Source organism: Epinephelus moara, chromosome 16, assembly GCF_006386435.1.
Source record: "Epinephelus moara isolate mb chromosome 16, YSFRI_EMoa_1.0, whole genome shotgun sequence".
NCBI classification, from domain to species: domain Eukaryota; kingdom Metazoa; phylum Chordata; class Actinopteri; order Perciformes; family Serranidae; genus Epinephelus; species Epinephelus moara.
The window spans coordinates 21,580,138-21,602,058 of record NC_065521.1 but is presented as its reverse complement, the minus strand read 5'-3'; the positions used below and the strand labels follow the sequence as shown (position 1 = coordinate 21,602,058).

At 40.1% G+C, this 21,921-nt stretch overlaps 1 protein-coding gene across 1 annotated transcript in view; it reads left to right on the top strand.

Annotated features, from left to right (window-relative positions):
- Nucleotides 1–7,909, top strand: part of LOC126403285 (N-terminal EF-hand calcium-binding protein 1-like) — a 29,752-nt gene extending 21,843 nt beyond the window's left edge. The window contains exons 7-12 of the mRNA XM_050065859.1: nucleotides 120–199; nucleotides 3,025–3,078; nucleotides 3,707–3,819; nucleotides 3,968–4,045; nucleotides 4,201–4,292; nucleotides 6,684–7,909. Coding sequence (XP_049921816.1) covers nucleotides 120–199; nucleotides 3,025–3,078; nucleotides 3,707–3,819; nucleotides 3,968–4,045; nucleotides 4,201–4,292; nucleotides 6,684–6,712 — 446 coding nt within the window. The 3' untranslated portion in view covers nucleotides 6,713–7,909. The remainder of the gene's footprint in view (nucleotides 1–119; nucleotides 200–3,024; nucleotides 3,079–3,706; nucleotides 3,820–3,967; nucleotides 4,046–4,200; nucleotides 4,293–6,683) is intronic.
- The last annotated feature ends 14,012 nt before the right edge of the window (nucleotides 7,910–21,921 follow it).

Here is a 21,921-nt window from a genome sequence, read left to right as displayed (position 1 = left end):
GTACCCAGCTCAAGAGGATGCTCTCAGTAGGTCATCCAAAACAAAAAATGTCTGACTTTGATATACTGTCATTGTTCAGACTTCCTGTGTTGTGCTGATGTTGTGTTTCTGGGGATCAGGGGTCAGCGTGGAGCCAGACAACCACTGGGGCTCCCAGATCAACCAACTGGAGCAGCTCATAGACAAACTGGAGTGTGAGGTTTGTACAGAAGCTTCATATTTAGCTAACTTATGTGAGAGAGTGTCTATCTTTTCATCTAACTCTCGGCAAGAAAGCAATTGAGTTAGGGTTGTGCCGATGGGCGATCGGATCGCCCATCGGCGATAGAAGGGTTGTTTCACGATGTCTTTTTTAAATGACGATGCAATCGCGAGGTGTGGGGGGGAGACAGCGCGTGTGTGGAGCATGCTGACGAGATCGAGGCTGAACGAGGCTGAGTGAGAGGAGACAGAGGGAGGCTGCTTAGTGAGAGAGCGGAGGGTGGGGGGGGGGGGGGGATCAACGCCTCCGCCCGCTCGACACAAGCATACTCGGGCGTACTATAAGCGGAGCGGACTCCGCGAGGAATGTCCGCAGTCATTCGGGCTTTCATAGTCGAGCGCACTTCCGCGTTGTAGTTTCCTGTAAAAATGTCCGTGAAAAATCCCCGCGATGTGAAAAATACATGCCGAGCAGTCACTGGTGCGCGGAGCGGAGTCCGCGCGGTCGTAAAATCTGAGCTTTGCGCGCACAGGGCTTGCAGACGTCCGCTTTGAGTCCGCGCGGATCTCCGCGGAGTCCGTTCCGCGTATGTTCTGCCCGAGTATGTTGAGCGGTAAACAAACCAAACAACACAATGTCAGGAGAAACTGAAAAGATATGCCGTCTATGTAAAGTCAACTTGCTAATTAAGGAGCCATTACATGTTCAAGAGTTTTATAACGCTGCTCAAACGCCAAAGAGAGGCTTTAAGTGAACGTTTCAGCGGCGACGCGTAATGACCACCCCACCCCCCCACGGGCGATGACATCGTTCATCGGCGATTTCACTAGATGGCGATAGGACGATAGGATATGGACAAGATCGCCCAACTCTAAATTGAATGTATTTCCCAAAATGCTGATCTTTTCCTTTAATATATAGTAATATAAATGATAATAGATTTCAGTTGTAGACACTAGTTGATTTAGGCAGTGATTTAGTACCGTATAGAATATTTTATTTTATGGGCCCTCAGTTCAGATTTGAGTGGGTATGTTTGCTCAAAAGATGCTCTGCTTTTAATGATCACCACAGTCTCTAAAATGAATGAGACATACTGGTATTGAACTGCCCATGGGAAGAATGAAAATGTAAGAGTCTGTCCATTCTTGATTAAAAGCCTTGTTTTCCCCGTCTGCTTTTCCCTCTTCAGAACACGCTATTTAAGATTACTTCTCTCTGACTCTTATTTCTCCGACTCTTGTCTCCTGTCTTGCCTCTGTTGTGTTTGTGTGTATCACACTCACTCTATTCGTATTACTTGTTTTATCGCACAGATTTGATTGGCTGAGTAGCGTTACGTGACATGATTTAATGCACGCATTTGTTTTCTGGTTGCTAAACTAGTGCTACAAACTGCGCTCAAGCTCCCAGGCTGAGTTCCCAGCTTTGAGGCCATTTTTACATAGTGGCCAAAAGTATTACAACTTCCCGGTCCATCAAGTGATGCTATTGGGTGGAAAAAGACTTTTTCGCCAAGACATATATTGGGAAAGACATGTCTGTGATTCAGTGGATCATACATGTTTTTTGAGTGTCGCAACTGAGCCCCTCGATGCAAAACATCATACTGCAGAAATTGAGCTTTTTTTGGGGGGCTTCATGTGCCGCTGAGCAGCTTTCATAGGAATGAACAGGGCCCCGCCTCCAGTACTGTATCCAGTTCTCATTATACATCCATGGCTGTGCGGGTTTAAAAAGAATCGCACTGTCAAAATACAGACCTGGGGGATGTAGATAGGATTCATATTGGTCATTTGGCTAAAAAGGAGGGTGGCATCCCCCCTTGCCCCCCTTCAAACTGCCACCTGGTCATAAGCATCTCTCACAGTTATGAAGAAAATCTTGTCTTGAAGCTCTTCTTTAAATCAGAATTTAAGTCCTCTGAAGGAGCCACAGGATCACTACAGTGCTTTTCCAACACGGTTTACAGAAACATGTTTTTGTGTCAGTTTTATTTGTTACAAAAATTTGTAGCCAAAAGGTTTTTCTCTTGAGGGAGAATTGCTCTTTGTGAGGCTCAGGTTTAAGTACAGAGGCCCAGCTGTTACAGACAGAAATGTCAAGCCGATCGTTTGAGCCGTGCTGTGTGTTTGCAGAAACACAGCGTTCACCCTGTGGTACATGTTGTCAGGGAGGATGGTTTGTGCAAAGTGTGTGTGTGTGTGTGTTGTTGTTGAGGCCAGCGACACAAGCTTTATTGAACTTCACAAACTGAATGTTATGCATAAGCATCAGCCTGTAAATACATGCTGTGCTTCACTCAAATGCTCAGTGCTTCACACAGATATTGATGCATCAGTGCAGCCCTGGTATTGATGCACGAGGATAACAAATGTATACAGATGTTTTTAATTTTGTGAAATGTACAAGAAGCCTCCAGTATTTTTGTCTGCAGGTCTGAAGAAGAGCACAAATGGTGTCTTAGTGCTCCTTTGGGATTCGTTTCATTTTTAAGTTTGCATATTTATCAGAAATTATAGATGAGGTATTTTCCAAGGTCAGATACCAGCGCTGCAAGGATAATGAGCTCGCCTGCTAACACACTATTAATTATTTTTTCTTATCTTGGCCTTGCAGACAAGAGTGTAGTGTAACCATTGTTCTCAGGGCTGCAGTGAGGCTGTTGGAGGGTTAATATGAACATCTTCCTTGTGAAAACCAATGCTTTGTGACAGACTATTATTACAAGCTAGTCTTTTGCTGGATTCAGTTGAGCCGCTTTTGCTGTTAATTCTTGTTGTTCTTAGGACTGACTGAAATATTTATGTCATCATTTTCAGAGTCCACATCTTGAACCTCTCAAAGAGGACACATTGGCAGGGACGTATAAATCGGTGAGTCCTACATGTGCTGAATAGAACGCTTCAGCGTGGTTTCTGTCGGCTGACATGGAGGTTAGCGTGGCCAGGGATTGGATTTTGGATTATTGCAGAAAATAAGCTCTGTGGCAAACAAACGTTTATGAAACAGTTGTGTTAGGTGTAATGATGTTCTCTCGTCCCATTTAGCCACTTGTCAGACACATTAAAGCTTCAAAATTCGCGAGTTTGGAATCTACTGATGTGTTTTATGTCGTAGAAAAAACCTAAAAGGCTCTTCAACTTGTGCAAACCACAGACCTTATTTCAGGCATCTAACCAAATCCATTCAAAAAACCCATTGACTTTGAGACAAGGGCTTGACTTTGGGACGAGTGCTAAAATGCTAACTCATTTCTGGGCATTTTAGGACTTATTCCTGGAGCACTCTACATAGGTACACTAGTATGCAGGGCTGTGTCAGATTATATAAGATATGTTCACACAAAACCAAATTAAAAAAACAAAAATATTAAAATGTTGCTATTTGTTGAGATGTTTCCAGTGATTTTAATGTATTTGATTCATATATTTATGAATAGCTAGAATGACTCATACAACTGCAAGTGTGCCAAAAACTCTGATTTGTTTTCTCTCTCTCCAGAACATACTGCTGGTCCAGAGACAAATGTCTGTGAAGGAGAAGGATGTGGAGCAGTTTCAGCAAGCTCTTAAAATCTACACAGACACCACCAGCAGCCAGCAAAATAACCTGCAGTATGTCCCTTTCTCTGCTTCAGTGCCTTTGTTTGCCTCGGGATCTTTCCGTGATTTGCTGCAGCCCCTTCAAATCGCTTTAATTTCCCCAAACATATGAGATAACCCCGTCTGCCCTCTTTTTCTCTCTGTGTCTTTTTATTTTTAGCGTTTCAGTCCAGAACCTGCCAGACAGATCATGCTTCATCATGTACGAATTTTGGCAGGACCGTCTCTCCTGGATGAGGTAGGATCAGAAGGGCTTCACGGCATATCAGACTGGAAAACATGCTCTGAGAATTTCACTGCTGAACCAAAATGTGCCCTACACACCAAGCTGCTCACAGGTTCTCTTTGAAGTGTTATTGCCTTGCTGAGCGTTTCATCTCTCTCTCCTCTCAGCTACCTGCAGTCGTCCATCAGTAAGACGTTCCAGCGCTGCATTATCGACTCACTGGAAGAGCCTGAGATGGTCTCAACCATGCTTCTCCCAGGTAGAAAGCAGACCCTTAATGAATAATCTGTAGCCTTTTGAAGGCTGCCATTTCATGTGCTAAATCTCACACAAATCCAGTTTGATTTAGTTTTATGAATTAATGATAACTATTCTCAGTAAAACTGTGAGAACAGAGTTAAAAACAGCATGACCTTGTGGAAACGTATTATTGCATTTGTCTCACACATGAAACGGTAGTTTTAAGTCTTTCAAGATACAAAGGATTATCTGCGTCTTTCTGGGAGGATAATTTGTGGGAAACAATAGAGTTCAGGTAAAAAATACATTTACTATTAAAGCTGCTAGAATCAATATTTTTAGATTAGTAAAAGATCAAACAAATATATGAAAGGAGTCGCTCATGGATAAATATCACCCAATTCTTCACTTCCCCTCAGTTCTAATGGAGCATTTCAATAACTTAATGTTTTGGTTCAGTATTACTGCTCTCAGTAGCGTAATTGATCCAAAGTTCTGCACACCTTAGTTACTGTTGCTAGGTTGGACAAGCTTCACAAAAAGAAACATGGTGACACTGGTTTTGCATAGGTGGGTGCCACAGTGTGTATGAGATTTTTAAGGACTACAGCATGTGATGGAAGGATATACTCAATGATGGGATGCTACAAGTAGTTTCCAAATAAGTAACAACAAAAGTTACTTTGGGAGAGCACGTAGCCTTACACAAGCAATATAAACAAAGAGCCAATGTGTTTCTGGCCAACGATAATTCATGTCATCTTAAAAATATGCAACTAACTTATTTGTTCATTTCCTAATCTCTTTATCGTTACCACAGAAATAAGGAGGACCTGGCTGATGTTGGTGATCTAACATTACGCTAATCCCTCTTGATGTGGCTATATATTAGCTAGCTACTTAGCTTACTAACATTTAGGATGTGATAACTGCTGCCTTTAACTGGAACTCGTGAGCTCGTGGTTACATTGGGAAGCTGTGTAGGATTTAACAGGGTTCAAGTGCCTAAGTCATGAGAGTACCACTGTTAGACAATGGCAACATGGATGCTACCATTGGTATCTACAAGCCATCAAGGCTAACAATATAGCAGCCCAATGAGGGGGTCACGTAATGCAGGAAATACAAACACATAATGACAGAGGGAAAAGATGGGACTGTTGGTAATATCAACATTTTCCTCTGATGTATTGTAAAATTATGACGGAAAACTCCATACAACTAAAGTAACAATATATTATCTTACCATCCACTATAAAACGAACCTCCATGGCATCTGCCATTTCTGAAAATGTCAGCAAACACGTCACAACTCATGAACTCTGAGCTTTCAGAAAATGTCCACTTACAAGGTTTTGGATACCACAAGATGCATGTGCATATGCACTCTTCTCGTGAACACAGTAAACATGACTCCATTTGAAGGCAGCAGAGCCAACATAATGTGTCGGTGAAAATTATGACACCTATGTAATGTGGTGAGTGTCAATTTTAGAGTTCCCTTAGCTACATCTTTTAACCATCTTCTTTTCAACATAGATGAGCCAAACACATAGCATTTCAAGTATAACAGGAAAGGGGAGAGTTTACTGGGGGTCTGCCAGGCTCCAAGCCTGCTCAACTGTTATGAAAGGTCAATTTCTAGACGCAACTGGCACCTAAAAAGCTCTGTTTAACCTGCTGTGCGCTACCTACCCAGCACCAAATGGCAAAGTTAGCAACCTGTTTCGCTCAGGAGGAGGTGGAAACCAAAACAGAGCTAAAAGCAGAGTGAATATTGGACTTATGTTCATCGGGTGATCAGAAACATGCCTATAAATTAGTTTTAGTTTAGTTTATTTAATAAGGGGCAGCACAAATGAACAAATACACATGGTATATAAATGCCAGAATTATTCAAGATGCTATTTTTTTTTTTATCTGTAGTCCCTTGGCCAAGGTGTTAAACAAGGCTTCCTAAAATACAACAAAGCTAAAAACTAAGAAACTGGGCATACGGTTTTAACACTTGTTTAAACACATCAAGTGAAACCAAAAAAAAGAAGACTGAAAAAGGACGCTAACACTAATCTTGCTCTGTATCTGCTGGATGTGTAAACAGGCAACTGTTTGCTAACAGGTTTGCCATATCAACTTTAAAGGTTATAATGTGTCAATGTTGTGTGTGCAGCTTGTTGGACGTCCCCAAGTGGCAAAAAAACACCCCAAAACAAAACAGTTAATGCAGGTTTAATGTGTGAGAAATACTATTTTAGATAATAAATTATAGTCTTAGGAGGACGTTGTTTTCTTGAGGAAAAATAGAAGTACATGTTGACATTTAGCCTCTCTTCCTGTTGTCTTTCCTCATTTGTTCGGCTCAATCAAAGAGCACAAAACATTGATGTTTAATTATTTTTTCATTCGACAGCTTCCTGGTGGATTATGAACAACAACTGACGGAGCAACGCTGCTGCTATTCAACACAACAGAAGCAGGAGGAAGAGCTGATTGTGTAATTGTTTTACCTCTTTTGTTCTTTGATAACACTTTTTTCCTCATGGCATGACCAGGATTGTTTTTGCAAAGCTCTACTCTGAGGTCATAAAAAAAGAACGCTCAGATAAACCGGTCAAAGAGTGACACAAATTAAAACCTTGGAGAGAAAGCATAAAGGTAATGCAATATTTTATTGTGTGGTCAGGATTTGTGCCAACTTTCATTCCACAGGCACATTTCTGGTTTTAATAGAAACAGAAGAAATGGGAAAAAAAGATTTGCATGATTTCTTATTTCTCAGTGCTCGTTTATTTCATTAGAAACTACATCTTAGAATAGGTATAATGTCACTGATGCCACAAAAATAGAAACACGTGAATGAAACTGACCTGTCCATCCATCCATCATATCCCTCACTCAGACGAAAACAGAAATAGTGGTAGGGTCCTGCATTCCCCTTGTTCTCTCTGTGGTATTGTGCTTTGTTGTCTCCTTCAAAGCTTTGCTACCAAGCGTCTTTTTGCTGATGGGTTAGACAGCCAGTAGAACATAGTCGATGAGCGATGATGGTCCGCATCTAAACTTTTATCATCCGTGTGTCACTCCTGCACTTTAGAAAAAGATGAAACGTGGACCTAATTGTGAAGAACAGATATTTATTGTAAATTGTCTATTGAAAATGTAAAATGAACCAAGAGCTGCACTGATGTTTAGTGAGACATTAGCAGACGATAACAATTAAAGAAATGACGTCTGCAGTTTGCCTGTACTGTTACTCTAGAATTTAAACTCGAAAGCCATTGTTTTACATTTGCAGTGTGTAATCAGAAGAGTTCAATACACACGAAATAGAAGTTTATATTTTGAGTACAGAAATTAAGCAGATACTCTTCGTTGTATGACATTAGAAAGTATAATAAGATTGTGTACAGTAGTTAATGAGAGATGTAATGTGTTGTAGAACATTGGTAAACGTATGATAGTTTATTGAGCTGTGGTCGCTCGGATAATGTGAGGAATGAATGTGGTCACTTTTTTTTAAGTGTTTTATCATTTCTTTTATGAAGAGTATACAGTTGTTATGTGGATGCTATGTTTGTTTTCTGGCATGAAATAAAGTTCATGACTTGTTGATGACATTAAATGATGCATTAATTGTCCCCTGTCCCAGTGCTTGTGAATTTTGATCTGATAGAAAATCATAGACATTTATTAAACAAGGCTTTTTTTTTTTTTTTTTTTAAAGATAAGTCTTTCGAGGTGCTTTAAAAGAGTATGAGCTCTCATCAGCAGCAGCTAGAGCCTCTGAGAAGCACTGGAACAATTTCAAGCCCACCTTGTGTTGAATCTGGGGCAATTGCCTCCTTTTCACTCTTCAAAGCCGGTTGATTCCTTCTCAAACACAACCTGAAACCGCTCTAACCTAGAAAATTGGAGGCTGGAATATTCACTGCAGCAGCTGACAGCTCACATTCAGAGTATGTTTTCTGTCTCAGTACAAATCAAGTTTGACTTCACAGCATCTTTATTTCAGAGTGCATTAACTCCCCTCAAAAATAAGGAGTTTAAGTTGTGGAATTTTTATACGTAAAGTGAAACTTGGGTATTTTTCAAACTAGACCCCATTTTCCTAAGTTTTTGTGTGTCAGTAATGAAGGGAGACACGTTTTGAAATTGGACCAGTATTGAGAGAAACAGGCTGCGATGTAATGTAATGAAATCCCGAAGGGCAATTGTGCACTGTCAGTTTACGTCCATAAAAAATGTGCTTGTTTTTGCTGCTGACATGCTCACACTGTTATTAGGAGTGTCTGCCAACATTACATTGAAGTACCCAACATAGAAATGTTTTTCTGTACCTTTCTCTGTTAATTGTGACCAAGTCTCACTCAAGGAGAAGTTTCATTCTGAAATCTCACGAGAGGTGACATGTTGCAGGAAAAACCACGGTGGAAAAGTTTGTGAGAGTTGGAGAGAGGAGTGCTGGGAAGAGTTGGTCGTGCTGGCATACAGAAAGCAAAATTTAATGTGACCTAGAAGACTCTGAATGTCATGGCTGAATATTTTGCTGATTTCGACAATGTGGAAAGGTCTGGGACATTTCAGAACGAGACTTGTGCTTCATACTGTGTTCATACTACAAGTAACAATGCAACAGCGTGACAAGCTACAAACACCAAATCACTGTTTTAGTGTTGCTCAGGTACTCGTTAACATAGTTAAGGCATAGGCTTGTGTGTCTGGTACAAAGCCTCGACTGAACGTCATCTAAAGTTTCATCATTTGGTCAAAAAAATTTTTTTTTAAAAATCAATGCTTCTGTTCAGTGACTGAGTCCCATTTTAACATCACATTTCACCGCCCCATTGCATCCCTGTGTACACCACAGTACACAGAAAGCTAGCATAGCATCAGCTAACTCAGCTAAATAACACAATAAAGTTAACACAGCCAGAAACAAAGACATGATTGATGGATGCTTTCATCGTGTCACTGTAACGCTGAAAAAAGTTGAGGCCAGCTCAGCTTTTGTTTGTAGTGCATCGCGCCTGTTGCCAGCGAAAAGTGTCGGACGTATGTATGTAGCTTCATGTCATGGACTTCCATTGAAAACAGCATTAGTGAGACTTGGTCACAATGATAAACAGGCCAATGAAAGGTAAGGAATGCACAATTGCCCCTAGGGATTACACTGCAGCCTGTTTCGCGGCTGTGGCTACAGCGCTCTCTTTCAACACTGGACCAATTTCACAAATTGTTTTCTCCTTTAGTCACTTTGACACAAAAACATGGGGGCCAAATTAAAAAAATACGAAAGTTTCCCTTTAAGATCCTCCTATTACATGTACAATTATCGCACATATGATGTTTTTCTCTAAGTGTGAACACTGTATTGTTACATCTAAATATCCACTTATCATTCATGAGTGGTTATCAGACATGGGCCAATAATATAATGTGCTACCTAGCAACAGAAAGAATACTCAGATCAGTCTTACGTAGAAGTTCATACATGAATCCTATTTACGTATGTCACATGATTCTAATGAAACCTAAATAGCTTGAGGTTATTACAGCAAGCAGGGAGAGAGCCAACCTGTCAGGTCCCAACAAAGCTAAAGTCAAATGAAAAGGTTTGTCTGTGATACAAACTGAAGGAAGTGAAGATGGTGCAGGCAGGAGGCCTTTTACAGCTGCAGCCTCTAATGGAGAGAAAATGCTTCTGCTGCTGCCTCAAATCTCGTACCCTAAATCCTTTCCCGCTGCTATTTTCTCCGCAGTGACAGTGAGGTTTATGCTGGGATGCCTCGGCCAAAACAGCTGCCAGCTATGTGGGCTAAAATACATCCTACATATGTTCCATGTGTATGTATAAGCAGCAGCGAGCCAGGTCTCCCAGAGGCAACGATGGTGTATTTTCAATCCTAGAATCACTATTCTATCCTAGGGCAAGATGTGCATTATTCCCACAGCAGACTGAGCCGACACGAATAAATATGAGGTGGACGTATGAGAAGGTGAGTCAATCAGCATGGTCTGGATTAATTGCCTGTAAATGGGTGTGATTTGTGATGTTTGGCACCCATTAGCAGACGATGTTAATGCACCTGAGTGTCACTACACAGCTATTTGGTCAATTAGGAGCACCTCATGTGTTTGTGTTTGTGTATGATTAAGAATAAGTGGTTAGAATGGTTGGAGTCAGAGGGATGAACTGGCTCAAGAGAAGAAGAAGTGGTATGTGAAGACACAGGGAAACAGTGGCAGAGGAAAATCAGGGTCAACTGTCAGGGCACATTGATGCCGAGGGGAAGCAAATGTAAGCAGAAAGCCTGAGCTCCGAGCTCCTCAACACACACACACATACACACACCAGTGGCCAGATTTGTGATAAGCTATAAGGTAAGAGGAGGATGGATGGATGGAGGAATGCGGAGGAGTAGGTGGAGGTGGGAGCGTGGAGCGGAGGATTCAGAGAATGTCTTCTAGCATTTTTCAGGCCAGCTTAGCGACAGTTGATCAAGGAGGGATTACTGACGGCCCAAGGCACAAAATACATTTCTGGAATTAGGAGGCGTTTGATCTGTCTTATCAGATGGGCTCCGCTGCCTACTTTCATTGGCCACACATTGGCTGTGGCATCAGCGGCGGATGACACAAACATAAGTAGAAGAGTGCATCAGCTCATGAGCAGAATAACTGGAGCTATTGAGATTTTTGTCAGGGTAATGGTGGGAATAAAAAATAACATTCAGCATTAGGTTACACTTACTGTATGTTCCTGCTCCTGCCATGGGCGGATTATGAGGCAACGGGCCTCTGGGCACAGATATGCAAGAGCCCCCACCACCTCTCCTACATAAGAGCAAGACACACAGATTTTGTGGTTGGTTTGCCTCTTTTTTGGTAGTTATTTTCTCTCTATGGATGGAACGAAGAAGGGGAATATAAAGCACACTAACACACTTTTTGTGGTCACTTTGAGTCTCTTCCTTGTCAGTACGTATTATGTAAAGTGACACTTTTTTTCTTTTTATTTGATTTTCAAATAAAGCATATACATATATAAACAAACATAGCCAACCAACATAAATAACACCTAGACTTAAAGACAGACAAGACAGAAGAATATCCATACAAAACACCCCAAAAGAACAGATTCTGTAATATATTACAACTAAGAATGATAAGCTAATGTTTTTAAAAAGAGATTGTCCAGCACAGTGGTATTGACATCAACAGATGGAGCGATCAGTGACTGCCGTCCAGGGATAAGCAAGTCAGTGTTTCTGGAGGAAAAAGTGTAATGGTTCCCAAAGTTGCCAGAACATGTCCGATTTATTATTGAGATCATAATTCAGTTTCTCCAGAGAAAGCACAGCTGATATCTGTGATCACCACATGTCAACTGTGGGGACCTGTGGAGCAGACTATCGCGAGCCAAATATAAAAGAATTGTTAACAAAGATCTGACATCGCTATCAAAGAAATTGTCCGAAATATGATGGAACGAGTAGAACGAAGATGAGAACTGGTTGCAAACAAAGGTTTGAGCTGTTGGGGAACATTTTCTGGAAGCGGATGGGTGTGTAATACATCCTATGAAAACACTTAAAATTTAGTTCATGTACAGAAATCGAAGTGCATTTCGGAAAAAAATCCCCTTGCAGATTTTGGTCCTATTGGCAGAGCTAAATGTTTCCCCCCAGGTCACGCTCCCACAACGGTTTCAGGGAATCATACAGAGACGAGTCAGAATGAAACAACAGAGTGTAAAACTTCGAATCCTGGCTGAAACCAATATATCTTCTAACTCTGACAGTTTCAAGGGAATCATATTCTTCTTTTAAAGAGATTCTGTAAAATGACAAGTTTGGAGATACTTGATAAAAGTCTCTGTGGGGAATATTAAAATCTGTTCTAATTTGCTCAAACAACTTCAGAGAGTCAGAGATCAGCAGGCCAGCGAAACTGAGTAGGCCATTGTACGACTACCCTGTCAAACCAATACCAGGAGATCAGGGTTATCGAGTGACATTTTGCAGGTGAGGGCCAAGAGTGGCCCCTGACATTTTTGCCCGGTAGGCCTGCACAGTAATCCATCTATGGCTCCTGCCCATAAACAATAAGAGCGACGGATGAAAAGTTTGTTCTTTGAATACTTTAAAGTCAGTGCAGCAGTGAGTAAGTGCAAAGACGCTGCAGAAGACACATCATTTCATTTAATCACTGTCATGTCTTATTATTAGGCCACTGAATGGCATTGTAACCATAGAGATGCCAGAAATAACAACTGAACCTGAAGCACGTAATTGTGTCCCTGCTTAACAAGCTTCAACCATCTTGGAGAACAGTTCACACTTATGATAATGTTACTGTGGTAATAATATAGCGAGTCACTATCTGGATAGTCTGGCTAGACAAAAAGAGCACTTGATCAACCACAGAGAGGTGGAGCGGTTCAAGAGGAGGTGAATCCAAAAGCACCTCAGTGAGAAACACACAGGAGGATCGCAGACAGGGAGAGGAAATTACATGAAAAACTGAGGTAAAATGCGTGATAGAAAGATATGGAAGTGATGAGAGAAAGAGCGGGAGGCAGGTAAAGTAAACCCAATTTGCAAAATCTTCATCTTGTACAGGCAGAGTGGGGTTATCAGGGTTGAAATGCAGGAGATTCGGTTGGAGGAGGCCTGATGAAAAGGCTGATGAAAAGAAATACGAAACTGAGAGGAATGTCGATGGGTGAGAAAAACAGGGGGTGGATGTGCTTTGAAAAGAGGAGAGATGGTAAATTGGCACTGTGAAATACTTGACAAAAAACTGGGGGAGAGGAAAATTAAGGATGAAAAAAGATGATGAAATGGAAACCTACAGTGCAGAATGAATGGATATATATAGGACAGCGTGGCAGCAAGATGTGTTCACAATATTACATCTGTCGGTTACAGTAATGACAATAAAGAGATTAATAAATATACTTTAATAAAAAGGCAGAAAATCTAACACTGTGGGAAAAACCTGCAGTATTTCCAATGCGTCTTTACAAAAGGGCCAAAAGTCCATGACTCACTTGTCCACCTGTTTCTTGGGTTGTCTCCTATGGTTTGGGCTAGAGCCATTATTTGACTTACAGGAAAGAGAAATTTACAAAAAAACCAAACCTTTTTTTTGTTATGGTAATGTCACTGTCAAATACAGAAAAACACTATTAAAGGTCCAGTGTGTAGGATTTAGGGGCAAGAATTGGCATAAACATAATATAATATTTTTAAATAACTATGTTTATAATCACTGGAAAATAACAATTGTGTTTTTGTTGCCTTAGAATTAACTGTTTATATCTGCATGCAAAGTGGGTCCTCTTCCAAGGAGTCTGCGATGTTGCACCACCATATGTAGCTCAGAGCAGACAAACAACACTTTCACTTCATCGCGACATTTGTACTAATTTAAAGGGGGTGGAGCTGTGGAGGAGTGAGGTGTGAATCAGACTGTGATGACGACTCTCATGCTGCGTTCATACTACAAGCAACACAGCATCAGGCTACAATTCATTTTCAATTGAAGTTGGTGACTTGAAGCTACAAACTGAAGCCTGACACTTGTTGCTGCTGACGGGTGTGACACACTATAAACAAAAGCTGAGCTGGCCTCAACTTTTTCAGTGCTCCTATGACGCAGCGAAGCATCAACCAATCATATGGTTTGTTTTTAACTATGGTACTGTGTTAATTAGCTTTTGTTTGCTAACGCTTTCTGTGCATTGCGGTGCACACAGGGTGAAGTGGGGCGGCGAAATGTGATGTTAAAAATGATCAAAAGCACAGACATTTTTATGACCAGATACAAACTTCAGATGGTGCATAGTCGAGATGTTTTGTGGCCAGTAGCAGATGAACACAAGCCTGTGACGATGTAGCTATGATAACGAGTGCTTTAACAATACTTCTACAGCGACTTATTGATATGCATTGGCAATGCTCTTGCTGTGTCGCTCATATTGTGAATGCAGCATCAGACAGCCTGTCACTCAAATTGCCACGCCCTTAATTTTGCATAACTTTAAGCCTTAATAACATTTAAACAGATGAGTAATATAAATATTCACCCCCGTACAGTTATCATGAATGTTGAAATTAGCTGTAGAGACCAAATTTTTTTTTGTGCCAGGCTGTAAACATGATTGTTTCTGCTGTAAAGTTGGGTGTTTGGTTTCAACATAGGCGTCTATAGAGAATGACTCACTTGTGGAGCCAGCCTCCAGTGGCCATTAGAGGAACTGCAGTTTCTGGCACTTCTGTGCTGGCTTCATTTCAGCTCCACAGGTAACAGCTTGCGTAAAAGCATAGTCAGATTTTTATAAAGAAATGTTTTACAGTTCCTTATATTTATATGACATGTAAATCAAGGAACAATTAGGCTATCTATCACTACACTGACTTGAGGTCAGCTGCTTCGGCAGAGACCCGTTCCTGGGGTCTAACCTCTACTCAGCCAGGACAGAGGCTTCAATCGACCCTCCTCCGAGCTACCAGGAATCAGGGAGGGAGGAGGATTAGTGGGTTGGAAAGATGGGTGGGTCATACAGCCTAATCAAATAATCATACACAAACAGATCCTGCTAGATTTGATTAATCATGATTAAATAGTTCTGACATCATCCGGCAGAGTCAGTAATTCCAGTTGTAGCAGCTCTGGCATAAAACAGATAGTTTAATAAGAAAAGATTAAAATTTGGTTGTAAAGTGAAAGTTAATTATATGTCTTGGTTACATATAACCATCATCAGAAATCATAGTATCCTCTAACATCAATGTATTCTATGACATATGACACCATCCTACAACTGATACAGCATCTAATTCGATTTTTACAACAGTGTGCTTCCACCAAAGTCAGGTCCATATTGAAATGAAGCCAATTCATTAACAGTTACAACCTCTATTTTTCTCTGTCTTGTTTTCTCTTTATCCTTTGTCCCACCTTTCCCACAGCACAATCACACAGCCATGCATATAGTCCACACATATACACATGCTCATTCTAAACATAAGAAGTATTAAAGCTCTATATCTGTACCAATTTATCACTCTGTTTGATATCACACTGTGTCATCTTTGTCTCGTTGCCTGGGAGAGTGCTCTCTCCTCTGCTGCTCTTCCTCAGGTTTTGTTAATTGTTTTTTTCCCATTAGAGTGTATTTTGGGTGAGATTTCCAGTATCTAAAATGAAGATCTGAACACAGAGGGTGCTGTATGCTGTACAGTCTGTATAATCCCTGAGTCCACATATGTTTGTCATACGTGTATACATATAGCAACACATAAAGCAAACTATTTGAGTAACAACCCTGATTTCCTGCTTTGCAAACTGCAGCTATAAAACATCCATCACAAAGTTATCACTGTCTCTCCGCATTTACGAAGAGATTAAATATATATAAAGAGATAGCTACAGTGGAGAGGCGTGGGACGGAAGAGAGGAGGCAGACGGATCAGAGGACAAGAAGAAGAGAGAAAAATGGGTGGAGAGAATGGAGACAGGAGAGCGAGAGAGAAATTTGCTGTAAAAAAAAAAAAAAAAAGATTTAGCAACGATAATAGGATTAAAAGGTGAAAACAGAGGAGACTGAAGCAGCCTGTGAAATAAGATTACAGATTCGAGACTGTAAGTGAGAAGAAAGCTGGAAGGGGGGGGGGGGAGCAACAACTGAATGATGAAGAGCAGCAAAAAATAGCAAGGCCAAAAATAAATGAAAGCAAATCAAGAAAAACACGGAGAAGACAATGAGAAAACAAATCAGACACATGCAGAGACAGGTAAAAACAAAGTATATGAGAAAAGGGTTTTGTGGGCAGTAATGAAAGACTGGTGATGAAATAAAATTCAGGGCCTCTGACATTAAATTATATAAGGAAAGCTATTGTAAATTCATGTCAGTTGAATATGTTGCAGTGCACTGGATGCCTTGCTTTTGCTGATGTGTCACAGAGGTGTCATCATGTGCTCAGTGTGTACCAGCTGTCTGTAGTGTAACTTTCTAAGGGATAAGTACAGCTTTGAGGTACCTTTTTTTATTATTATTTTTGTGGCTTTTTGCCTTCAGTGACAGGACAGTTTTGAGCGTGTGAAGGGGGAAAGGTTGGGACAGCATGTAACAAGGTGCCATGGGCTGGAATTGAGCCTGACGCCATTGCAACAAAGGCACTGTGTATATGGGGCGCCTGCTCTACCTGCTGAGCTACTGGGTGCCCCAAGGTACTTGTTATTCTTTATACGTCATTCATCTGAAGCCTACAGTTAGAAGTGATGTTGCAGATTAAGATGCTGCATTCTTCATCCTTTTTTTTTAGCACCTACAGTATTACATACAGTATTGTTTTGGCTCTGTAATAATGCATTTTTACATTATGCAGCGAGCAGATAATCCTTAACTTGACGTGATAGCATACAAATCCCTAGATTAGAGATACAAGGTGACATTATAGTGATGATTGTGACACACTGCTGTAGTTTAGTGTGTCACAATGTAAAATCCCCGACAGTATAATGGTATATAAATGATATAACCAGGCTTAGCTGCAATGGGAGCAGCCACAACATTCAAACATTTAGATTGATTAATGCAGAAAAGGCACAAATTGGTTCATAAAAAAATCACCAGAATGCAGAAAATTAAATGTTTGATGCTTAAAATTTTCTAGCAGAGGACCCCCATTTCATATGTCTCACCAAGTATTGAGCCGAAACCTACGCCCTTGCACATGCTGTTTACCCGTCAGTAATTTAAGCCCTTTAATATTTGAATACTCACATTTACTGTGAACAAGTCTGCATATGTTTTTAAGTGAGTATTTTATGATGGTGGAATTGTTACTTATACTTAAGTCCAGATTTGAATTCTTCCTCCACCCCTTGTAATGTCTAAAAATGCTTTATTATTACCACACCATTGTCTTCCAGCAGGTACCGAAGGAGATGGAGCACAAACTACCTCAACGTTAAATGCAGACGACATGTAAAATCATGTTTTTTCTTGCAGCAGGTCGATCCTGTAAGACGCTGGCTGTCACAGTTGCTGCCTGAGAAAAGAACAAGTACAACACAAACTCCACACAGCTTCCACTTCTGTGTGGGCTGCCTCTCCAGCAACATCTGTCATCACTGTCGGCTCAGGCAGTAATTAATGTGCCATCATACTGCTGCAACACACAGAGTATAATTTTCATATCAGTCTTATCATGCAAGCAATATATTTTTAAGGCTGATAACCTCGGCGCTGAGGTCACACAGCTCGCTTAAACAAAACACACACTATTGCTGCAGTGATCATTTTTGTCTTTGATTATATGATTTGAAATAATTGATGCATTTGAGGCAGAATTTCATTTTTCATTTGTGCCTGGCTGAGGTTCAGATAATTTAATCATCACTGATCTGCAATATGCTTTGTATTTAATTATCAATCTGTTAAGTATTGCAGTTGAGTATACGTTATCTCTGAAATGTAGAAGTAAAATATTCATGCAAGTGCCTCATAACTGTATAGGTGTAACTTACGTGTACCACCATTGACTTGCAAATTGCATGATGGATTAAGAGAAGCTTCTCTTGGGGTTATGAAGCAGACAAGTCAAAAAGAAAATGTATGAAAAACATTAACTAACAGGATGACAGTGTGCGTAAACATGCAAGTCTAAAGGTACTGGCAGTGGTAAGTTACAAATTTATACAATTACAGTTTTGAGTTACTCGTGTTTTACTCAAGTATTTCCATTTTCTGCCATTTTATACCCTGCTCTTATTGTAATGCTGCAATTACCTGTTTGTCCAGATTAACTTTCAAAATATATGATGAGATTATAAAATGTGATGCATTGTTATTGACTGAAAAACCTGAAGTATATATAAAGGAAAATGGCTCCACTTGAACCAATATTATGATGCATCAATGATAAAGATAATACGTAATAAATGGCAGTATCATATATATGATGTTGATGGTATTTCTGTATTTCTTATTTTAAACACAGAGCCTTGTGTTGTAGTAGGCTCATTTTTATAGTGATATATCTTTGATTGAGTAAACAACTTGACATATTCCATCAGTAGCTTTTATGGAATTTAAAGATTAAAAAATAAGAATACAAGCTGTACATTTGTAGTTTTATTTAAGAGTAATTTCTTATATTTTTATGTTATGCCACCTCTGTTAATGCTGACATAGTATGGTTGATTTTTGTCTCAGCTTTTGTGAGGATACAGTTATTTATTATGAGTGACATTAACTTCAAAATGTTTTAAAATGTAAATGATTGTGTCCCAGTGTAGTGAGTATGAGAGATAAAAGTGGGGAGAGTGTGGATGAAAGTGAGTTTTGCAGCTGCAGAGCATTCATATGTCAGCCCTGATTGATTATAACCTGTGAGAAGAGGAGCTGAGAAATCGCGCCCCCTGGTTTCCTCTGAGAGAATTACTCACTGTAAACTCTGATGTTTGTTTCTCTCAGGTTTCATCACCAGAAACAGAATCACTTGCAGGGGTAGTTATTGACTGCAGTCTCTGACCTTCCCCGAGGTACTGACCAGTGTGTATATATATATATATATATATATATATATATAATATTTATATATATATATATATATATATATATATATAATATTGTAGTGTTAATATTGCCATGTTTAAATGTTAAATTAATTTTACTTCTGATCCAATTTCTTTGCCTTTCATTTTCAAATTTAAATCATTACTCACCATTTCTCATTAAAAAAAAGGAAAAGGAATCTTCAATGGCATGCTGAGGAGAGGAAGTGACGTTTTCATTGATCTCTTTTAGGCGACCCAGATGGTCTTATCACACTCCTAATCGATGAGGCCAACTGTCCTTTTGCCTTTGAAGACAGACTGTCCTTTGTTTGGAGATTTATATCCTTTATCTGATGTTTTCAAATGGTTTATAATAATTTGTAAGAAATTTCAGTGAGAGACTAATTAGACTAACTTTCAAAGGCGGTATTCATCTCTGTTGTTTTTCTCCGTAACATATTATTTCTCTTAACTGATAATATACTTGACAACAATATGTGTTAATAATTAAGTAATTATGATTGTTGAGTTTGATGTAAAATGATATGCACTCTGCGGTTTTCCTTACTTCTGTGTTATGAACATTATTACAGCTTCAGTAGTATCACAGGTTAAACAGATCTGTAGCGTAATGAAGTGCTGGGGCATAGACTGTGCCAGTTAAAACAAACTGTGGTGGCCATTGTTTGGCTACTATGACTTTAAGTTTCCCATGATCCCTCGCGGTTTTTCAACGCTTTGTTTCAAGAGTTACAAACTACCCACAAACAACACAGGCGGTCTGTGTAAGAGCAAACTTCCGCTCGCATTTACATCGATATTGTTGCTTAATGCTACACTTCGGCACCATAATCACACCGTTACACCGTGAGTGTGAACATCTGTTGCCTCTCCTCCTTCTTATACTCCGCTTTCGACGTCTTCTCATCCGGGCATTCAGAAGGCTTGCACTCTGGGCTACACGCTGAGAACCTGGTTTCTCTCTCTCTCTCGCCCAGGGGAAAGTCCCCGGACCCGTGACAGAAAGTGTCCTGGAGGGATCCAGCGTTGGTTTGCGCCTCACTGTCATGCTAAGATGTTCACTTGAACTGAGCCGGTGAATGCAAGTTGACATTGTCAGCGTTGATAGAAATGCAAGTACGCAGTTACCAACGCCGGAACATAACGGGGCTCATTCTCTGAATGCACATTTTACACGACACATGAACAGTTACTGCTACACTTTGACAGCAACCATTTTTATTCAGTAGTGCTAATACTACTTTGCTAAGATAAACTGAGCTTTACTAAGCTATGCTATGCTAAGCTACGCTAGCTCCTCCGTCGTGAATGGAAGCTGAACACAACGGTTACCAAGCAACGCAGGTTTCCGGTGGACTTCAGGACACATCATATGCAGTTAGTGATTGTCTCTCAGAGGCTGAACACGCTACAAAGCACGCGCAGTTTACCAGAGCTTGAGATGAGAAATACTTCATACACACATTATCTACCACTTGTGCATTACCTTTATTCTTCTGCAGTAGATTACGCTAAATTATCAGTGCTGGGTAAGCTAGTTTAAAAGCAAAGCTGAGCAAGCTGCCAACAACTTCACCCTGGAAGAAAAAGTTGAACTAAGGTTACAGCAAAGCTACCCTAGGGAGAAATCTAGTTTGGTTTATACCCATGGAGAAGGTAGCTCAAATTACTTAGTAAAGAAAATGATCAAATCGACAATGTACATGCAATACAAAATTATAACAAAGTATAACACAAAAAAGTCATGCCAGCAAAAAGATGCTACTCAGTTGAGTTTATTGTAAACATATCCACTTGTTCACAGGTCATGCATGAACAAAACCAGTATAATATCCCAGTATTCATGGGGAAGTAAAGGAATGTCAGCTTTGCTTTTGTATACAATATTCATCAGACACCTGCTTTCCAGAAGTAGCAATAATTAATACTTCTGACTAATTGACTAATATAAGTAAATTTAGCTTTATGAATTCTGCTTAATAAATGCATTGCCCACAGTGATTAGGATTAAAGAAAATTGACTTATAGACTAAAACTGATTGTAGTTTCAGTAGTTAATCACAGAAAAATGACAAAAAAAATAATTTTACATGAATCACTATGCAAATATGAATGTAGGCCTAGTTGAACTACCAGCAAACTACTGCAAGATGATGTTAAACTACTAGTTTAATTGCACACAGTTCTCTTCTCCCCAACACTGCCAGAAAGTGCCAGAAACAAGCTCCCAATTTAAAACCAGACTGAGACATATTTAGGTCGCCATCTAGTGGCTGAAAATGTGACATGCAACTCACTAGGGCTGAGCCAATGCAAGGCATACATTCAGGGAAATTAACCTGACAGTACAGGCTATAATTGTGCAAATGAAAGCTTAAAACCCTTAATAAATAATATTATAACTGCTTTTACCCTTCTCACATGAAGCACTGTGAATGTTTTATCAATGTGAGGGAAACAATAGGCTGCATTCTTTGATATTTAAACAATTAAGCATCTGTGATGCTGTGTTAAATAATTAAGACTCCCTATAAGCTGTCATATTTTTAAAATGCCCCAGCAAAATAATTTCTTCAATTGATACACTCTTAAAAGATCAGTTGAAAAGACAAGTGTGTTTCTGTACCTCAGGTACACTCTTGTTGTTATGGAGCAGTATGAGCACACTGGCTTTTAAATGTTGTCTAGGTCTGGCCCTGTTTGAACACCTGGTGACAATTTCACATTGTCAAATGAGCCAGCATAGTGGAAATAAAGTGGTGGGAAAAACATCATGTAATGCAGACACATCATGTGCCTCATCATCCTTATTCTGCATTGTGTGCTCTGAGCATGGCCAGTCGGTGCGTCTCCATTTTCTCTGTGGTGTCACCTTTCTGCTCGACAGAGGGAGAACAAGGACACTTGTTCTCCCATGTTGACACCACTAGAGGGAGCACCGGCTCTACAGCATCCTCCCTAATACTCCCTGACATGAAAGCACACACAGGCACACATGGACATACTGTATACTACTGGATTAGGCAGCACACAAACAGATTACAGCGTCACAT